Source organism: Chiroxiphia lanceolata, chromosome 2 (genome assembly GCF_009829145.1).
Source record: "Chiroxiphia lanceolata isolate bChiLan1 chromosome 2, bChiLan1.pri, whole genome shotgun sequence".
Classification (NCBI taxonomy): domain Eukaryota; kingdom Metazoa; phylum Chordata; class Aves; order Passeriformes; family Pipridae; genus Chiroxiphia; species Chiroxiphia lanceolata.
This window is the reverse complement of record NC_045638.1, coordinates 110,996,864-111,014,538: the sequence shown is the minus strand read 5'-3', so window position 1 is coordinate 111,014,538 and position 17,675 is coordinate 110,996,864. Positions and strand designations below refer to the sequence as shown.

Here is a 17,675-nt window from a genome sequence, read left to right as displayed (position 1 = left end):
TTTTGGTTTTTTGTTGTGGTTTTTTTTTTTTTGGTTTGGTTTTTGGGTTTTTTTTCCCGGTGATGGAAATGCAAAAGAAATCGATTGTTTTCTTGAAAGAAGCCACAGACTGGATGAAGTGGGTGCTCTCTCTGCTCCCTCTCTTTTCTCTAAAGAGCTTAAATAAGATCGTAAGAGAACCTTACCCACCACCTTGCAGCTTCCTTTAACACGGTGACCTTGAAGCAGCTGAGGGAAGCCTTTGTGAACACGGTTTTCACAAAGATGTATCCTAAACTTTGTCTTATTTTCTGCTAACAGAACCCTAAGGCATTTGAAAAAAATGTTAGGGGTCTTTAGGCTTTATTGGGGAAAATTTTTGCTGTTGGGAAAGAAGGCTTTTAAATGAAGAAAATATACAAAAAGATTCCTGCAAAGGTCGAACTTTCTAAATACACATCAAATAAAAGAATAACTGATTGAATTGGTCTCCGAATGAAGGACAGATGATTACTTGAGCTGTTTAATTGAAAAATGAAAACCAGTTGCACAAGAAAGAATAGTTATATTTTGTAAGGGGAAGGTCAAAGAAAAATACCAACACTGCTTCCAGAAGTTTTAAAAGACATATTGTGTTGATAGGGTAATAGTTGTTATGTTGTGCTGTGTTTTGATCAAGTACTAGTTTATCTACTCTATACCTTTCTTCACAGATTGAAGCCAACTGCACAAAGTGCAGCACACCCTCTCTCCCCTTGGAAGAAAGATAATTTTTCTCTCTTTCATTGATCATCTTTCTTCAAAACAGATAAATATTATGGTGAGAATCATGTTCTCTGCTCTCGACTTTTCACTGAGAGCAATAAACAAAACACTGTAAGTTGCCTGTGAAATCAGGTGTATGCAGAAATGGGATATTCTTCCCTCACCTCATCTTCAGATACTGGTAGGCTGAAGAAACCGTATTCTCAGATACCTATTTCAAATTCTTCTCTGACTGAGCAAAGTTTCACAAGCAGCCCAGTACTCCTGAGTTTTGTGTAAAAGTGGCACTCAACATGTAAAAGATCCTCAGCTGATACAATTCTGTTGAAGTCCCTTTCAGTTCCCAGCAATCTACTACTTCCAGGGATCACCTAGTGCGTATTACGTGATATTTCCTGGTGTGATTATGTGATTGTGCCCTATAATTTAAGAACAGCAAATCCATTGTGGGATAATCATTCTTAACTGCAATTTCAAACATTTATCATTGAAATATTTTTTTTCTAAAATTAATATAGTTACTTTCACCTTGGTTGGATGATGTATATAAGAATGAACACAAAAGAGAATCAATATAGTCATTAACTGACTTGGCCATAGGATATGATAAATGAGGGGCCAGCTTAAATTCGACTAAATTTTCTTTGATACTATATCATCAGAAAACTCTTCATGTGCCCAAAGCATTTCTTATTAAGTGATTATTTTTCTAGTTATGAATAGCCTATATTTTCAATTATAAGAATCCAAACAGTGGAATTGGAGTCAGTCATTCATATTTACAAAATATGGAATTTGTGTCTGTGTTACAAATTCAGGTTATGAAATATATGTTGATAAATTCAGCTGAGTGGGATGAGGAAGGGCTTGGAGGTGTTTTACTCTAGTCTGAGTTTCCACAGAATAGGGTATCTGCTATCACAGAGTCAGCATCTTTTGGATATCCTGCTCTGGTGTTTCCTATTCCCTTGCTAATCTTAACTAACATCTTAAATAAAGATGGAAGGAGTCTCAAAGCTATGTCTGCACCAACGGGTGTGAGATGCAGTTACATATTGTCTACATATTAGGACAAGAGTTTGCTGTACACCAAATTCTGTCTTTTGGTTGTCTTGAGAAAGATACCTCTGGTGGGAGGCTTCAAGGAGAGCAGGGAAGGTTTTGTCTAGGACTTTGACTGGGATGACTGAGGGGGCAGGACCCCGAGACATGCTCAGCCTGAATCTAGTCAAACATAATTATGTTCAAGTTTCAAGCTGATGAGAAAAGTCTTAACAGTAGCTTACCTAGGGAGCCTCCTTAGGCATGAGTGCCAATCAGTGTAAAACTAGTTAACATTCAGCCAATGCTTATGGAAAACTTTATTTATTTATTTCAGTTTCTTACCCAGTTTCCTTTCATCACTGAACACAAAACTTTATTTACGTTGTATGTGTCAGTGGATACTTTTCTGAGACTAAATGCATTTTCAAAATCGTAGCCATTTGCTGTAACCATTTAGAAATATAAAAACTATAAGGAAAACATCTTAGATGGCTTTTAATTATATTCCTTCTAGTGACGAATGTTTCTGTTTTTATTGCTCAATGTTTTGTAGCTAAGAAAAAGTTCTAAAATATTTAAGTTTTAGGAGGTTTTCCTGAGGTACATTTGAAATAGTCTTCACCTCAGATGTAAGCTCTTTTTCAATGACTTGCTTAATGCTTCAGTTGTTTTCAGTTTTGAGCACTTATGTACACTTACAGCTTATTTATCTTCAGTGTTATACTTTCAAGATTATATCACAATTCCTTCATCACTCTACAGCTGTAGACCAACAGCAACACAAGATTTGGTAGAGTTAGATAAACTGTAAAGCTTGAGCAATGGGAATGATGTGGTAGGCTCAGTAGTTTCTTTTCTTTTAAATTCCCTCACTTTTCTAGGTTTTCTTTTTCTATTTAAAATATAAAATTGTTGTAATAAAACAATACCATTCTGTGTTGTTTTACTTTCTAACTAGTGTTCAGTGTCAGATCAGTCTCTAGCTGGATGTGTTATTTGATCCAATGTGTTACTCTCTTTTTTTCATATCTAGCGCCTTCTGAAATTACAGTGTTTTTCCAGGAATTTTCTGTAGTCTGGCCTCCTAAAATGAAATATGATTAATTGCCTTCAATGTGCTAAATATGCTTTTCTTTCTTTAGGTGGTTTTTGTATTGTATTTGTGATTTTGTATCATTCTCTTGTCTCCATTTCCCGTAATCTTTCATACCTATATTCCCACCAAAATGAATAAAATAAACTCGAAGCCTGCAAAAACATTAAACGGCTTCCCATTTTGTTCTGTCATGTGGTAGGAGTTTAGTATGCTATTTGAAATGATCTTGGATATACCTAGAAATATTTAGTGTCACAATATGCTGAAGTTCCAAACTAGCAAACATTTAGGCACGGCACACAGTCTTTTAAATTTAACAGTCGTAATGGTGAGTATTACTGAGTTGTGAACCACCAGGCTGTGCGCTCTTATCAGCAGCCTGTGGGAGCGTGCAGTGCTCAGATGGAAGCCAGGGCATCATCTTCCCTGCTGGAATTCCAGTGCTGGGCAGCAGTCACCGTAGCCGCGCAGGGATAAAGCGTCTCCTTCTGATTTTATCCAGTTTGACATGTTTAAATTTGCCGAGGATCTCTGCTAGAGGTGCTCGAGGGCCCCAACAATATGGAACCAATCACACTAGGAACACGTGATACGTATAATGTTGCTTCAGAAGTATTTTTTATTTCCTGCCCAAAGCAGCTGCACCAACGCATTAAATGAAGGTAGGACAAACAAACAGTCAGGGCTTGCTAAAGAAATTTTTCGTTTTTTTCAGGCCGTCACTCTTGCAGTGTTGTACTTTAGGTCAGAGGTATTAAAGCTGTGACCTAGTCAGCAATGACACAGTTGTGAAACTTTCTACACGTAAATCTGGCGCGATGAATTCTTAGTCATCTGTGCTTCCATTTTCAGTTCATTGCTGTCGTGATAAATGAGTACCTTATTATGAGCAGCCTAATTTCCTGGTCTCTAGCACTATGGGTTTTCTGGTTTTGCTTTTTAGGGGTGGCATAGCTGTTTCCTTCTATTTGCCATTTAGTTGTTCTGGATTTACCAATGCACACACTGAAGCTTTTGATAAGGTTATGTTTGTTGGGCAGTTTTCTCAAAGGTCTGGTTGGTTTTTGACCACAGATACGTGGTTTGGTCCATCTTTACCACTGTGCTGTCATGTTATCCATCAAAATTTTGATGTGGCTGCTTTTGTTATTTGCACCGGCATTGTTCTCATTTGTGTAGTTTAAAACATATAATTTTTCAGTGTCCATACCTTATTGCTCTGGGCTTTGTGCTTCCAGTTACAGCTCTAATTATTTCAGGGGTTCCTGTGGATCTATTGAAGGTCCTATTTTGTTTCAAAATCACTGCCTCTAGCTAGTAATTCCTACACTCAGCGTACACAATATTGCAAATTGACAATATTTAGAGAAATCTGTAGATCCTTGTAAACCCAAGTACCCCTTGCTGTGTTGTATGATTTCTTATCTGGTATTAATTTTGCAGAGCTGAATTTTGACAAGATAGAAGAATTATTGATTGTTCCCCTCCTTGGCTATTTAATTTCATCATTGTTCTATTTTGTCTGCAGTTTAAGTTCATAAACTTGGAGTAATTTTTGACCTTGTGCTTTCTTTTGAGGCTAACATTAATCACAGTGAGAAATGAGATTCCCAGCTGGAAGATGCTAAAGAACCATTAGGAACTATTAAATTAACTTACCACTATTTTATGAATCTTTCCCGGTTTAGACTGAGAATTATTAAGTTGATTGGGACATATGTGTATGTTTCATTATGAGCTAGATAGTAATTGCTAATTCTTTATTTGTGGCTCTTTCTCCCATTTCCCTGAAGTATTCACAGCTGTGCTAACAGAACCCTGCATACAGTCAATGGGAGCATTTTGCTGCTTTAACAAGAAAGGGCTTCAGCCTAATATCAAATTTTCCAGGCAAATGCTTACACGCTCCATCATTTGTTTTCATAAGGATATGTTTTTGAGCAGTGAGTAGTCAGCTCAGGTAAACAAAGCAAGGAGGAACACCTGTTGTACAACTTCTCTCTGAGGCACAAACTCAAAAACCTCCTTTGTAGATTACATTTCATTACGCCCCACAAAAGCAGTAGCTCTTCGGAAGAGCTTTACAAAGAGAACTCCTGTGATCTGATAACAAAAGACAAAGATTTTCCTGAAGTCCTTAACTCAGTGTGAATAAAAGAAGATATTCTTTGGATTTAAAAAAAAAAAAAAAGGGTTGCAAGTGAGAATCATTTAATACATTTGGAAGGTGAATAGGAAAGGGAGTTCTGGACAGACTCAACTTACTACCACTTTGCATGGATATATATTTGTGATTTGATGATGCTTGTAGCTTACTGTAAATTTATTCTTGGAGAGAAGTACTGATTGACATGGTATGTTTTTCAACTCCATGTCTTTTACAAGTCAGTGTGAATATTTGTTTACCTTCAAAGTCCCCTTTTCACTTCATTTCAAAATCATCCCTGTGCATTACCTACCAAATAACTTTGCTGGTAGGCCACAAAGATTTTAATTGTAAACTGCAACAGGGTTAAACCTTCATTTTTTTAATCCTTGAATCACCCCATAGGCTATAGCATGCTTTTGCTTTGTGCTGAGGACAGGTTAAACACAATGTGAGTGGTTTTAGGCATGAAAGGATGGGAACCTTTAGAGCCTGTCCTGTCTGCTGGTTTCTCTCTCATAGCCAAAGGGCTGGGTTTGTGGGAGGCAAAAAGAAAGGGAAAACAGAAAAGAGCAACAACCAGACACATTTCCTGGAGTAATCTGTGTGCTGAGGGTATCAGTAATCACAATGTGACTGAAGTCACTGTTAGAAGGTAGGAAATGTGTTGGCAACAGCAAAATGGTTCAAAATGTTGCACTTCTAAAAGGAGGCGGAGGCAACCCAACCCAGAACAGCTAGAAATGTAGCTAGGAGTGTCTTCTGAAACAAAAGGACCTGTGATTCTTGTGGTATCAGAGAGCGACTTCCTTGCTTAAATATCTGGTTTTTTAAGCTGACTTAATGTGCCAGTGCAGTCCCTTGCTGGACAGTGTATTAGGGCAATTATGTCTATTATTTCTATAAACAAGCATTGACATACATTGATTTAATATTATTCTTTGTGCTGAGCTCTGCAGATAGACTAGTAAAATGTAAATGACACAGCTGTGTTGCAGATATATCTTTGACAACTCAGAAGATGACTTTGCACATACAGAAAAGCAAGGGAATGAGGAAGGACTTTCTCAGCTCTTGAATTGTATACATCCCCTTCAATATTCATTTTTCTGGTAGTTTTAATTTTAAATCATGTCACTGTAAGGCTGTTGGTGTGTTGAATTACTTCCTGCATTTTCTTTGTTAGTCATTAATGAGGGAAATTCATCACCTTCCTAAAGTTCACCACTCAGCTGAATAAAATAATTAAGCATGGTAGAATTTTTTTGCTGTGTTCTATCTCTACAGTAAACAAAAAGTGAACCCAGTTTTTTGCTACTATTTTAGGGGCAGCTACTTGTAAAGCAGCTGCATAATTCAGCCTCAAAACCTACTTGTAGGGCTGAAATCGCAGGAGCAGCAGCTCCAGGGGTTAATGCCTGGAGGACTGGGTGTAGTCTCAGAGAGTTTATTAAAATAGTTAGGGGATTACTGCAAGAACTCCAGTGGAATTGGAGGATTGCATGGGAAACTTGCATAACCAGTTCTTCAACTGTAAATGGTATTAGTTGCTATTATTTAAATGTCTTGATAGTAGTTCCCACCATAATCAGAACTTTCTTGAGAAATGTGTAAGTTTACTTGGAAGAAAACAAAACAAGAGATCTTTTAAGAGAGAGGAAATTCCCTAAAGTAAGGTAAAATTCAGAGCTTGCACTAAAAAGAAAACACAAAATACTGATAAGAAATCTATGTCAGGTAGGTCTTATGCATGTGCCATATTGAACACAGTCAAGATGACCAGTGAGCACTTCAGAACAAGTCATTTATTTTTGTATTTTCTGGAGAAAAGTTGCTTGTTACCTCGGAGAAGAAAATTCTGTTATAAATCTTGTTGTCCCTCCTTTGAAAATGGCTTCTTGTCCTTAATTAATCATAGTGCCTTACACGGGCTAGTGATGGGTCTCTTATCTACCCCTGCAACTAAAGCAGCTGGGGCCACCACCTGTTAACTCACTTCCAGCACCATTTAATTAGCCTGAATGGCTGTTACCTTCGGGTTTATCTGGCAGGGAAAGAAATGAGAGCAGATGTAGAACAGGAGACATCTACAAGGGACAGCCCAAGGATCGCAAGGAAGAGCTGGGAGAAGTCAGGATGTGAGGGCAGGTGGACAGAAGGACAACAGGCAGGTTTGGGAGCATCAAAGTCTTACAGTGCATGTTTATGTGACCTCTGCTAAATACCAAGTTTTGAGAATTGAAGTGTTCAGTCAGTGATGTTGCTATGTAATTACATCCATGTGGCTTCCTGCATGACGGAGTCCACGTAAGACTTCGGCTTTAGAATTTGAAGGCGAGTGTTGCCGATCAAAAAACAAAAAGGGAACAAAAATAACAACAAACTCAACAATCACAGTTATGCTACTCATTTGCTGGGTCTGTGTTGAAGTTGCTAACACCTTGATTTTCTACCTACTTGATAAATAAAGTATTAATTAGAAAGATACAACAAGGTTGTTTACGGTTTTCACATAACTCAAAGTCCTCACTCATTTACTTTTTTTTGAGTTAAAGACTGTTATTGAATGGATTGTGAAAATAAAGGAAAGGAAGGGTGTTTAAATAGCACCCACTACTGAGGTTTTGTCAGGATTTCAGTCATATGCACTATTCTTTGAAGACAGAAAAAAAAATCTTCAAATCATTAAATAAAAGCTTTCTACTTCCTTGTTTTAGAACAATCCATTTCTATGGATGTTTTTGACACCATAAACTGTTCTTTGCTAGTCAGAAAAATGTCTTTTGTGTGTAATGAATAACATTTCTGTACCTGTGCATTTGTACCTTTTATTTTTAGAATACTAATTGAATTACTAGAGCATACTTGTTCAAACCATTAATAAAAAAAGCATTCTTTTGGATTTTTTTGTTATTTACTTGTACCAGTCCCTTACATAAGGACATTATGTAAGAGCAAATTCTTACCTTTTCCCCTTAGCTTAAATCTTTCTTAACTTTTTAAATGAGGCAGCTGAGCTGTGTAAATTTTTAATGAAGGACTTCTTATTACTTGTGGAGACTCTTAGCTGATGAAAATGGTCATAACTCCCTGAAGTTATCCAATTTAAACAAGTTAGCAGACTGACTGTGAAAGTCTCTGTAAAGGTGCTCTATGAAGTCTTTTGAAAAATAATAGAATATTTCCTTTGAGATGATATGAAACATTAGTAAGGCTATTCATCAGATTAACCAGCTTTATGCTACATAGGCTTCTGCTATAGAGCTGTGAGTGTTTACCAAGCTGTGATAGTCTTAAGGGTGGCCTAATTATTCCCAACTCTGTACATAGGTTTTTCCTTTTTGTTTCACATCTGAAGAATAGGTCTACATTCTTGAAAGCTTGTCTGTATTTTTCTAAATAAGCACCTAATTTTAGATAGTACTTCCCTGTACAAAAATTACTTCTCATAGATATATTAATTTGACTTTTAACAGTAGTTCTCCTTTAGGTACTATCCTTACTTATACTCTGATGGCATAAAATGTTTTGTCATTATGAATAACCAAATGAAGAAACAGAATTAAACCAAATATTCCTTAAGACATATTATAGTGTATTTCTACTGTAACGCCAATGAAAACCTAGACTAAATCAAAATAATGAAAAAAGCCCTGGCTACTAATTTAGTTCCTCATCTTAGGTTTAGATTTGATGCAGTCCCAGTTGGGCTTTTTTTTTGATGTCTCTTCCTGAATTTGTCTAGATCACTCAAAAGGAATCAATGGGAATTGATCCAATTTGTAGAACACAATTCTAATATTGATAGTAGTTTATATTCATTTGCTTCACCCTAATCTTTTATTAATGCTCATTTGCAAAATGCTGTTCATGCTGTTTCCTCCCAGTTTTGTACCCCTGTGCTGATGGTGATAATGAAATTGTGAGAAACATAACAAGAAATAATGAAGTTATAGATTTTGGAATAAAATAAGGTAACAGTTACTATTTTTGTAGTCAGACGTTTCTCAGTAGATGACTTGAATTTCAGGTAAATAATGACCTGTGTAGAAACTCAGATACATGAGATTCCTGCAGCAGTAAGAAGTTATGTCTGTTTAGCTCTTTTCAATTTTTCTTTGTGTCCACCAGGAGGATAGGCCAGGGCATCAATACTGAATCATTTGGGGACTTTTAAGGATGCATCATCAATAAAACCTGTCATGCAGACATATCTCCTGGTTCAAAAGAAGTGATAACTGATTGCATCACTTTGCTGTTACCAGAGGGGAAAAAAATTCACTGGTGACTTTTCTGTGAATAGTAGAGCCGTGGTTAAAAGCATGTTTTATACAATTTTTGGGGTTAGGGTTGTGCAACACTCTTGGATGTAAGTAGCTGCAAAAATAAGTGTGTCAGTCTGATCTGACGTGTTGTAGGAGCTAAGTGAACGAGTAACAATACTAAATATTTAGTATTTGGGTTTTGTCATTAATTTGAAGAGTTTAAAGATACATAAATTTAAGCATGAGTAGTGTTTAGTAGTTCCTGGTGCAGTCCAATAAAGTGGAATAACTTAGAGATTTCAGTAGAAATTTTATTGGAAAAGGCTCTCCACATTCACGTAAATCTTCGCTGCTCTCCAACTGCCGTTGGACCACCTAAATTTGTTCTGAATCTGTATGATTATGAAAATCCTGTTTCTGCTTTGAAGGTGTCATCTGTGCTTGGGCTGACTAAGCCTGAAAAAGTTCCACCAAAACGATGGACCACTCAGTGCTGGTTAAACTTGGCACTCTCTTAGCAAATCAAAGTAGATGTTCATTGGGTTTTTTTAACACCTTGAGGTACTTGCCCAACTTAATGAGTGGTGGCTCTGGAAACTTCCGTGGAAAGAAGGAGTGAGATTTTTCATCACGCTGAGGGGGTTCCTCCTCTCAAATGAGGCATCTCTCAAATACTTCTGTGAAAGAAAAGTGTAGTAGCAATTGTTAAAGGGGGGTGGTTTGCTCCTTATTTTCTCATCAGTAGTCAAGGCTTCACTTTTCAACTTCCTCTTCCAAAATAAACTCATTTGGGAAAAGGAGAGGACAACTCCATTTGACTTCTTCCTGAAGTTTTGCATAGTTACAGGCAATTTTTTGTTGAATTAAATGTTGGGGTTTGTTTTGTAGAAGTTGGGGGTTTTTTTGGTGTTGTTTTTTGGGCGTGTTTGGTTGGTTTTGTTGTTTAGGGTTTTTTTCCATAATGACTCAACCAATTACTTCCTAGGCGTCTTTTTAAAGCTTAAGGGTTTTTTTCCAATGAAAATGCTCTTTTTTTTTTTTTCTTTAGAGCAGCTAAGAGATAAGAGACCTTGGTTTGAATTCTTCTTGTCATCAAGTTGTCCAGCTGTATCTGAGAGCTGTTTGAGGGACATCTCTCTCTGTCACTTCTGTGAAACCTCTTACAGAGTGATTACGGCATTTCTTTGGGGGGTGAGGCACCAAGTTCAGCCTCTTCTTTGGCTCAGACTGAGGTGTAAATTTTTCAAACATCAGGTGAATTGTTCCTGGTTTTATAGTTTGTTTGTTTCACATTTTTTGGCACGGCAACTAGTTCAAAAACTGTAATGATGTAAAACCTTTTGTTATGTTTCAGAAAGCCAAGTTGAAAGTTGCCTGATTCTACAGCACTGTAGGCGAAGAAATATGTCATGTCTTAACATTCAGACCTTTAACCACCCATTCAACACAGTGAAATGTGCCATTTAAGTCAATAGTACTTACTTCTGTTAAGTTTTAACGGGGACTCCCAAGCAAAGCTGGAACTTGTGACAGAGTAGAAATTAAATTCAGCACAGCACAGAGTGCAACAGTACAAAATGTAGGACTTGGGTGCAGACTTATTACTCAGTGACATGGGTAGAATTCACCCACAGCAAGAACTGAACTTCAGTCATCATCATTAGGGAATCATTTTCAGCCAGAGATCATAATTAACATTAGTTGAATATCATTTTCCATATCAGGTGGAAAAGTAGCATTTCTCGAAGAAGGAGAGAGTGAATAATGTCTGTGTAGGTTTAGATTGCAAATAACAAGTGCATTGTCACTAAGAGATATCATGTAAATGCCAATAGTGTTAAAAAGAGACTAATGCTCTCATTTCCCTTCACTGAGGGGTTGAAGTCAAGATATTAATGCCAAAGTAACTGCAAGTAGTTGTAGGCTGGTTTTTAAAGCTGCTGCTTTCATATGCTGTTGGCTTTATTGAATGCAGAGCATTTCTGAACTGGAAACTGCTCCCGATTAAACTTCTAAGTGAGCTTTGCTAAAGGGCATTAGCATTGGTTGTTTTGTGAGGTGCTATGAGGAGGGTGGCCCATTGCTCAGGATACCATATCTGAGGGACTATCTTGGGTAAAAAAGTTCAATTTGTTATGCAATTATATTTTGTGGATGACACCAGACATTACAGTGACACATGGAACACTTCCAGTAGCTTTCAGTGCCTCTTCTTCCTACTTCATCATTATGAGTAGTATCTGGCTAAATCTCTGAGAAGGCAATCAATCTTTCAAAATGATGATCAGCAGGTTCATTGGCTGAAATCTCGGTCTGGGATTTCTGTAGTCGATTATAAACATTTTTGCCTAAAAAAAGTAGGTGCAGCCTCTACCATTTAATTTTGTAAAAAGCCCCATCCTTCTGTCCTTTAGTGCTGTAATTTAAAACTTTGACCCAATCAACCCTTGAATGCAAATGAGAGAGCAATCTGGAGAATCAGAGTGTTGATTCAGTCACTCTACAGCCATTTTCAGAGCAGATTTTAAAGATGTACGTGACATTGGCCATTAGTGAGCCAGTCAAGATGAATAGGCCAATAAATGACCATATTTCACTTCTTTCATCTGCCAAGATGAAACATCATCTTGGCGTTCAGCCGATTTTCTGTTGTTTGGTCTTTTATTTTCTTAATTTGCACGACACTATTTTGAAAGGCATGCTATCAATTCTTTAATTGACTTTTTTCAAGAAATATTTTTTGCCAGTAAGTCCCCTTGACTGGATTGGTCTTGAGGATTTTGGTTTTCTTTATGTTTTTCTTTTGTAATTCTTTAAAAAGATTTTGATTTGTAAGGATGTTGTCTCTGTAAGATTGTTTAAAAAACAAATGGAGAAAATGAATGTTTGGCATCACATTTTAAAAATAAGATTGACTGAGCTAGAAAATTAGGCATCTAGAAAAAAAATAAAAATCTACTTATTTTTTTTCTATTTTAGTTTCATACACAGTTGCTTTCGGTGTTTTGTGAAAGTTCAGAACGATTTTTAGCAGCATGTGGATTTTGTTGTAAAGGAACAGTTACTTTCAGTCATTACAGAAGTCCAGAATATGTCTGTGTGGGAGAGCAAAACATATCTTTCCTATTCAAGGTCTTTACAATAATTAATAATTATCTGACACCTGTGAACAGAGAAAAAGGAAATAAGCAGGCTATTGTTGCGGTAGTGATATCATTGCAAAGAGATTTGCTTCTTGCAGGTTTTTTCTGAACAAAATGTTAGTGTTTCTTTTTAGGTATTATCTGTTGGACAGTGCACTATCAAAAGTAAATAAAATAGGATGTAAGTTTAATAAACAGTTTTACATTAAAAGCAAAAATATGTAGTCATATTGACGACAAATTCCTTTGGGTTGTGTTGTTTTGTTTTCAGAGCAAATGGGATTTTCTTCTTTTTTTTTTTTTGCTTCAAATAATTTAGTTCATTATTATGAGTTATCTTCGGGGTGCTTTGTGGTGTTTTGATCAGCAGTTTATCTTGGGGTCTTAAAATGTGTTCATTTATGTGTTTAGCTGACCAACTGCCTTCCCTTTTTTGTTGTTGTTGTTTTTCTATGTGACATTAAAATGGAGTGTTTCCTTGCAATCATCTTTGAATGAGAAAATGCATCTTGCTCCCTATACAGCTTAACTGTTGCCTTTTCATGGAGGGTCTCTACCCCTTTCCCCTTCCCCATCTCCCCAAAGAGAGGTAGAGCAGCCCCCCTTCTGCTTGCCAAGACACAGCCACCCCCCCCTCCCGCCTCCTCCCCACAAAGAGGTGAAGTCCCCTGAGTCTGTAATTGCCAGGAGATGAAGCGATGATGGGGAGTGATCACAGTCAATAGCTTTGATTAACAATAAGGTGGAAAATTAGCAATGCTAGCACTCAGCTCCCCTGCCCGCCCGGCCCCATATGCTCCCCGCAGCCTGCGCTGGCTGGTGAGCAGGGTGGCCACTGTGCCTGGCGGGGTGCACAGGGACACTTGGAGTGGGCAGAGGGGGACGGCAGGGCAGCATTTTGGGGACCCCCGGGCGATGCTCCCGGACGCCTTTCCCTGGGCTCCCCCATGCAGGCGGGGGAAGGACGAGGTGTGCCGTGCGCTGGCACTGTGGCTCTTGCTGTCATGTGTGGATTTAATTGTGTCTGGACATGTTGTGATCAAAATGGCAACTACTGTTACTCCTGTGACCCCATCAGCAGCTCTGGTGTTGTTTCCGACAGACTCCGAAGACCTAGAGAGGGGGAACGACAGCGGGACACCACTCCCCACCTCTGATAATGGCGACAATTCCCTGGGCTACACAGGTAGAGTGCACCTTTCCAAAATATTCCTGACTACCTACTTCTGACACTTTCCACCTGCATCTGCCATTACCACCTGTACACATTTCTTTAATCATCTTTGCTAGCTGACTGTCTTTCACCATCACCTTAGAAGTTCAACACTGTTAATATTGTTGGGAAATATTGTTGTGCCTTTTAACTAACCAAGATGACTGTCCTTGTGTGTGTCAGTACTTTCCAATTATTTAAATGTTTAAAGTAAATTTCTCTTGTTGAAACAATGCACCCATTATTTTCCTTTGAACTGTATATATTACTACATGAGCCAATATATCTTCTCAGAGAAATTTTTCCAAAGACCACAGGGATTTTTCCATGTGTTTATTTAGGGAATTTTTTTGCTTTGTTTCTGTTGTAAACAAAAGTAAAATATATTGCAGCAGGAAAGAAAATCCAAGTGAGACTAAACTGTGATTGGATAAAAATCTGTTTTGTTGACTTCTGCTTTGCATAAACTAGAGAAATGTGTCTCTAGGCCAAATAAGAAAAGCCACAGATAAGCAGCACTATACGGAGTGTTGCAGCAGTGATCTCTGAGGGACCCAATTCTGTAACTCCTCTGCAGACTGAAATGTTACCCAGCTCCAGGAGTCACGCTACTGACCACAGCCTGGGCTCAGCGGCAGAGTCCTGGGTCTTCATGAACTACTGGAGGTCCAGAGTGAATCAGATATTCATAACTAAGACAGTCTTACAGGGTACAAGAAGAGGATTGGCAGGTGTAAGAGAGAGGGAGCAATTTCTTGTCTATTCATGAAACTTCAGGTCTCTTATATGCCACTTAGAATGATTGCAGCTTTCATCACCTGCCTCTCGCAATCATCTCTGCGTGTGGTTTAAAACCTCGACACATAATTCTATTCCAGTTTAAAATACTTTTTTTTTTTTCTGAAATGGTAAAAAAGCAGAGCAATACAATTTTCCCCTCAGTCAAGATGCTTTCTTAGGAAAACATAGCACGAGCTCCGCTCCATGAGGATTATTTAGACTTTTCTACCTTCTGAATATTCCTATTAATTTTTTTTCTAAATTCTCTCCTCCACTCTCCAAGTTTGGCACGTGTACGTCCACTGATGCATATGGGGTCATCATATTGACAGAATATAGCTTAAGGAATGCTTTTTTGATTCATTGTAAGTTGAATTTTTGCTCTCAGGAAACAGAGCTGGGAATCACGATCCCTAGGTCTTGTGTTTTTAAGAGCCACTAATTTACTTGGGACTACAAGTCATTCCTTTGTTAATAAAGTGGCTTAGTTTTACCTAGAGATGAGCAATCAGTTCCCCTCCAACCCCCTCGCCCATTCCTGGCTTGCATATTGTCCTCAACTGGCAGATTCCAGCACCCAACAGCCTCACACCTGCCCAGGAGGCAGGAGAGGGAGCCCTCCATGTGCCCTCCAAAAGCACCCTGAGCCACAAGAGCAACGTGGATAAGACTTTAGAGGGAGACCTCCTAATTTTTTCCTGTGTTTTGGAGCAGGGCTGGGGGCTTGGCACAGGACCTCCCGCGGCAAGGGCACTGGGTGGGCAATGGTGGGCAGAGGATGCAGGGGCTGCAGGCAGTGCTGCTCCACAACAGAGATTTTGTCATTTCCCCCCCCTTGCAGGGCCATTTTTAAGGCACATAAGGCAGTGTTTAAGACAGTAGCTCCCCTCTGAGCATGGGGACATGGGAGGATAACCCGAGCAGAGCGCAGACCCTTCTGCATGTGTCTGCCCATGAGGATCCTTCACCCTCATCGAGGTGCATGTGAGCATCTGGGCACTGTAGCCAAAGAAAGGCCTCTGTGGGGTGTTGCAGCTGTTTAACCTGCCTCTCAGAGACTAATGGGGTCATTTGAGAGGGCTGACAAAATCAAACCTGGTCTAGTAGTCCCCCAGAGGCTCTGATTCTTAACTCTAGGCCATATTTTAATAGGCGTTTTCCGAACAAGCACAAAAGTCAGGATCAAGTTAGAGGGAAACACAAGCTGAATAAAAATTAAAACCTAGGGGATGGCTGGTTCTTTTTAATTGGAAATTTTGTGCCTCTATTTGAATGAGCACTGAATGAAGGAAAGACCAAGTTCTTCATGTATAAAGATTTAATGATCCAGTATTTTTTCTCCACTATGTAACAGTAATCAGTTGCACTATGTGTGTATACACCTTAGTTTATATGGAAAAGCCATGTGTTATTTATTAAAATTAGTCCAACAGGTTTCTGTAGTAATCAGTAAGGTTGTTTAAAAATAACACTAATTGTAATATAATCTTTTAGGTAAAGTTACATTTTTTTCTAATCATGGGCCTAATGTGGAATTCCCGGATTTTACAGAATTATTCTTAGATCACTTTTGTCTTTTCTCTTACCTATAGAATTCCTTTCTCCGAATGGAAAGCCATTCCAGGAGATTGTTTATATGGAAAATTCTCTGATTCATTCCTACAATCACTCAGATTAAGTCCAAGATGTCTGTTCCCATGAGCAAAAATAAACAGCAGTTTATTTTTTAATTGTGTCTTTATCTTCAGGTAGTGTCTGAATGGACAAAACCCAAACAAGCTTGTAACTGCTGTCATACTATATGATCATACATTATTACTCATACAGAGAGCAGTTATGTAGGGCACATCTTCCTTCCAGTTCCATAGAAGTTAATCTGTGAGATATATAAGCAAAGCATTTACTTGTATCAGAAGTTTCAGGATTAAAGATTATAATTTTTTCCTTCATCTCTTTCTTTCCATATATGTTTTTCGTGGTGAATATATGCAGGAGTTTCATATTGTTCTTAAGTGGACGTATGTGACTTGTTGGGAGTGTTTCAGTGTGTTCTCCTAAAGCCCCTTTTTCAGAATTATTTATTCTCCTAAATCAGGAGAAATTTGACTATCCCATTCGGTTTTGTTGTCTCCATTGTGGATATGAGCCCTTAACTTGAGAAGTAGCCTTGTACCAAACAGTAAACACATCGATTTCAGGTGGAAAAGGAGATGCTAAACCAAAGTGTTTCAAGTATGAAGTTGCTGATAAATTTCAAGACTTCTATTACAGGAAAATTATGAACTTCTATTTGACATTTCATGATTCTTATTATGTCATAGGACTGAACTCTAGATTATTATTTTTTTTTAATCCCCCTAATCAATGTAGTAAACTGGCATCTTATAGATGTTGCACTTTTTCTAAATCATCAGGGTCTTATTATCAAAATAATTATTACTACTTATTAACTGTAGACCCAGCTGGGAAGACTTTATATGCATCTATATTAAAGATGATCACTTTCAAAGAGTATTTGTAATAGACATAAATAGGGACTGACTAAATAACAAATCAAGAAAGGAAGTTCAGCCACTGAGGATTGTTCCATATGCATGACACTGATATTAGACTGAAAGAGTTCATAGGATGAGTTTCTCTTGCATATTTAATACCTGAAAAATTCTAAAACAAAAAAACATATAAGAGCTGATGTGACCACATAGACATCATTTTAAACATGCTTAATCCAACTACATCTGTAGCTGGATTGATCCATCAAAGAATTTAGGGTTAAAAAAGCCTCAAAACCTTTTAACTGTAACTCTGTCACTTTAAAGAAATGATCCAGAAAGATTTCCTTTTCTACATCTTCACAAAAGACCATTCACAGGGTCAAGGCTAGAATGGAAAATAATTGCATAGTTAATATGTGTAATAGCAAAAATCTAAATAGCTTTCTTAACTATGTGCACAAAGAACAGGCTAAATCACAATGATAAAAGCTGATGATTTAGATACTTTGTGTTGTATTTACTTTGTCCTAAGGAAGACATCCAAAGCAGTTTCCTGAGGTGCTGTATAACTATGCTTGTTTCTCTTTCTAAAACTTTAAGGGGACTTTAGATGACTAGAAGTGCTATAGATACCTAAAAACAATTGCAAGTAATTTCACCTCTCCATCAATTTAAATCTATGAGTTCAAATGAGAATCACGTGACAGGAATGTGCACCTGAGAATACAAAAAAAAAAAAAAAGGAAAGG

General features: G+C 37.8%; 1 protein-coding gene across 5 annotated transcripts in view; it reads left to right on the top strand.

The window, feature by feature from the left end:
- Positions 1-17,675, top strand: part of ROBO1 (roundabout guidance receptor 1) — a 711,169-nt gene that overhangs the window by 328,807 nt on the left and 364,687 nt on the right. For 4 of the 5 annotated variants that reach the window (XM_032679893.1, XM_032679894.1, XM_032679895.1 and 1 more), the window contains exon 3: positions 13,541-13,624. The exons of the other annotated variant lie outside the window; for it this stretch is intronic. In XM_032679893.1, the coding sequence (XP_032535784.1) occupies positions 13,541-13,624 (84 nt within the window). The remainder of the gene's footprint in view (positions 1-13,540; positions 13,625-17,675) is intronic. 5 annotated transcript variants of the gene reach the window in all.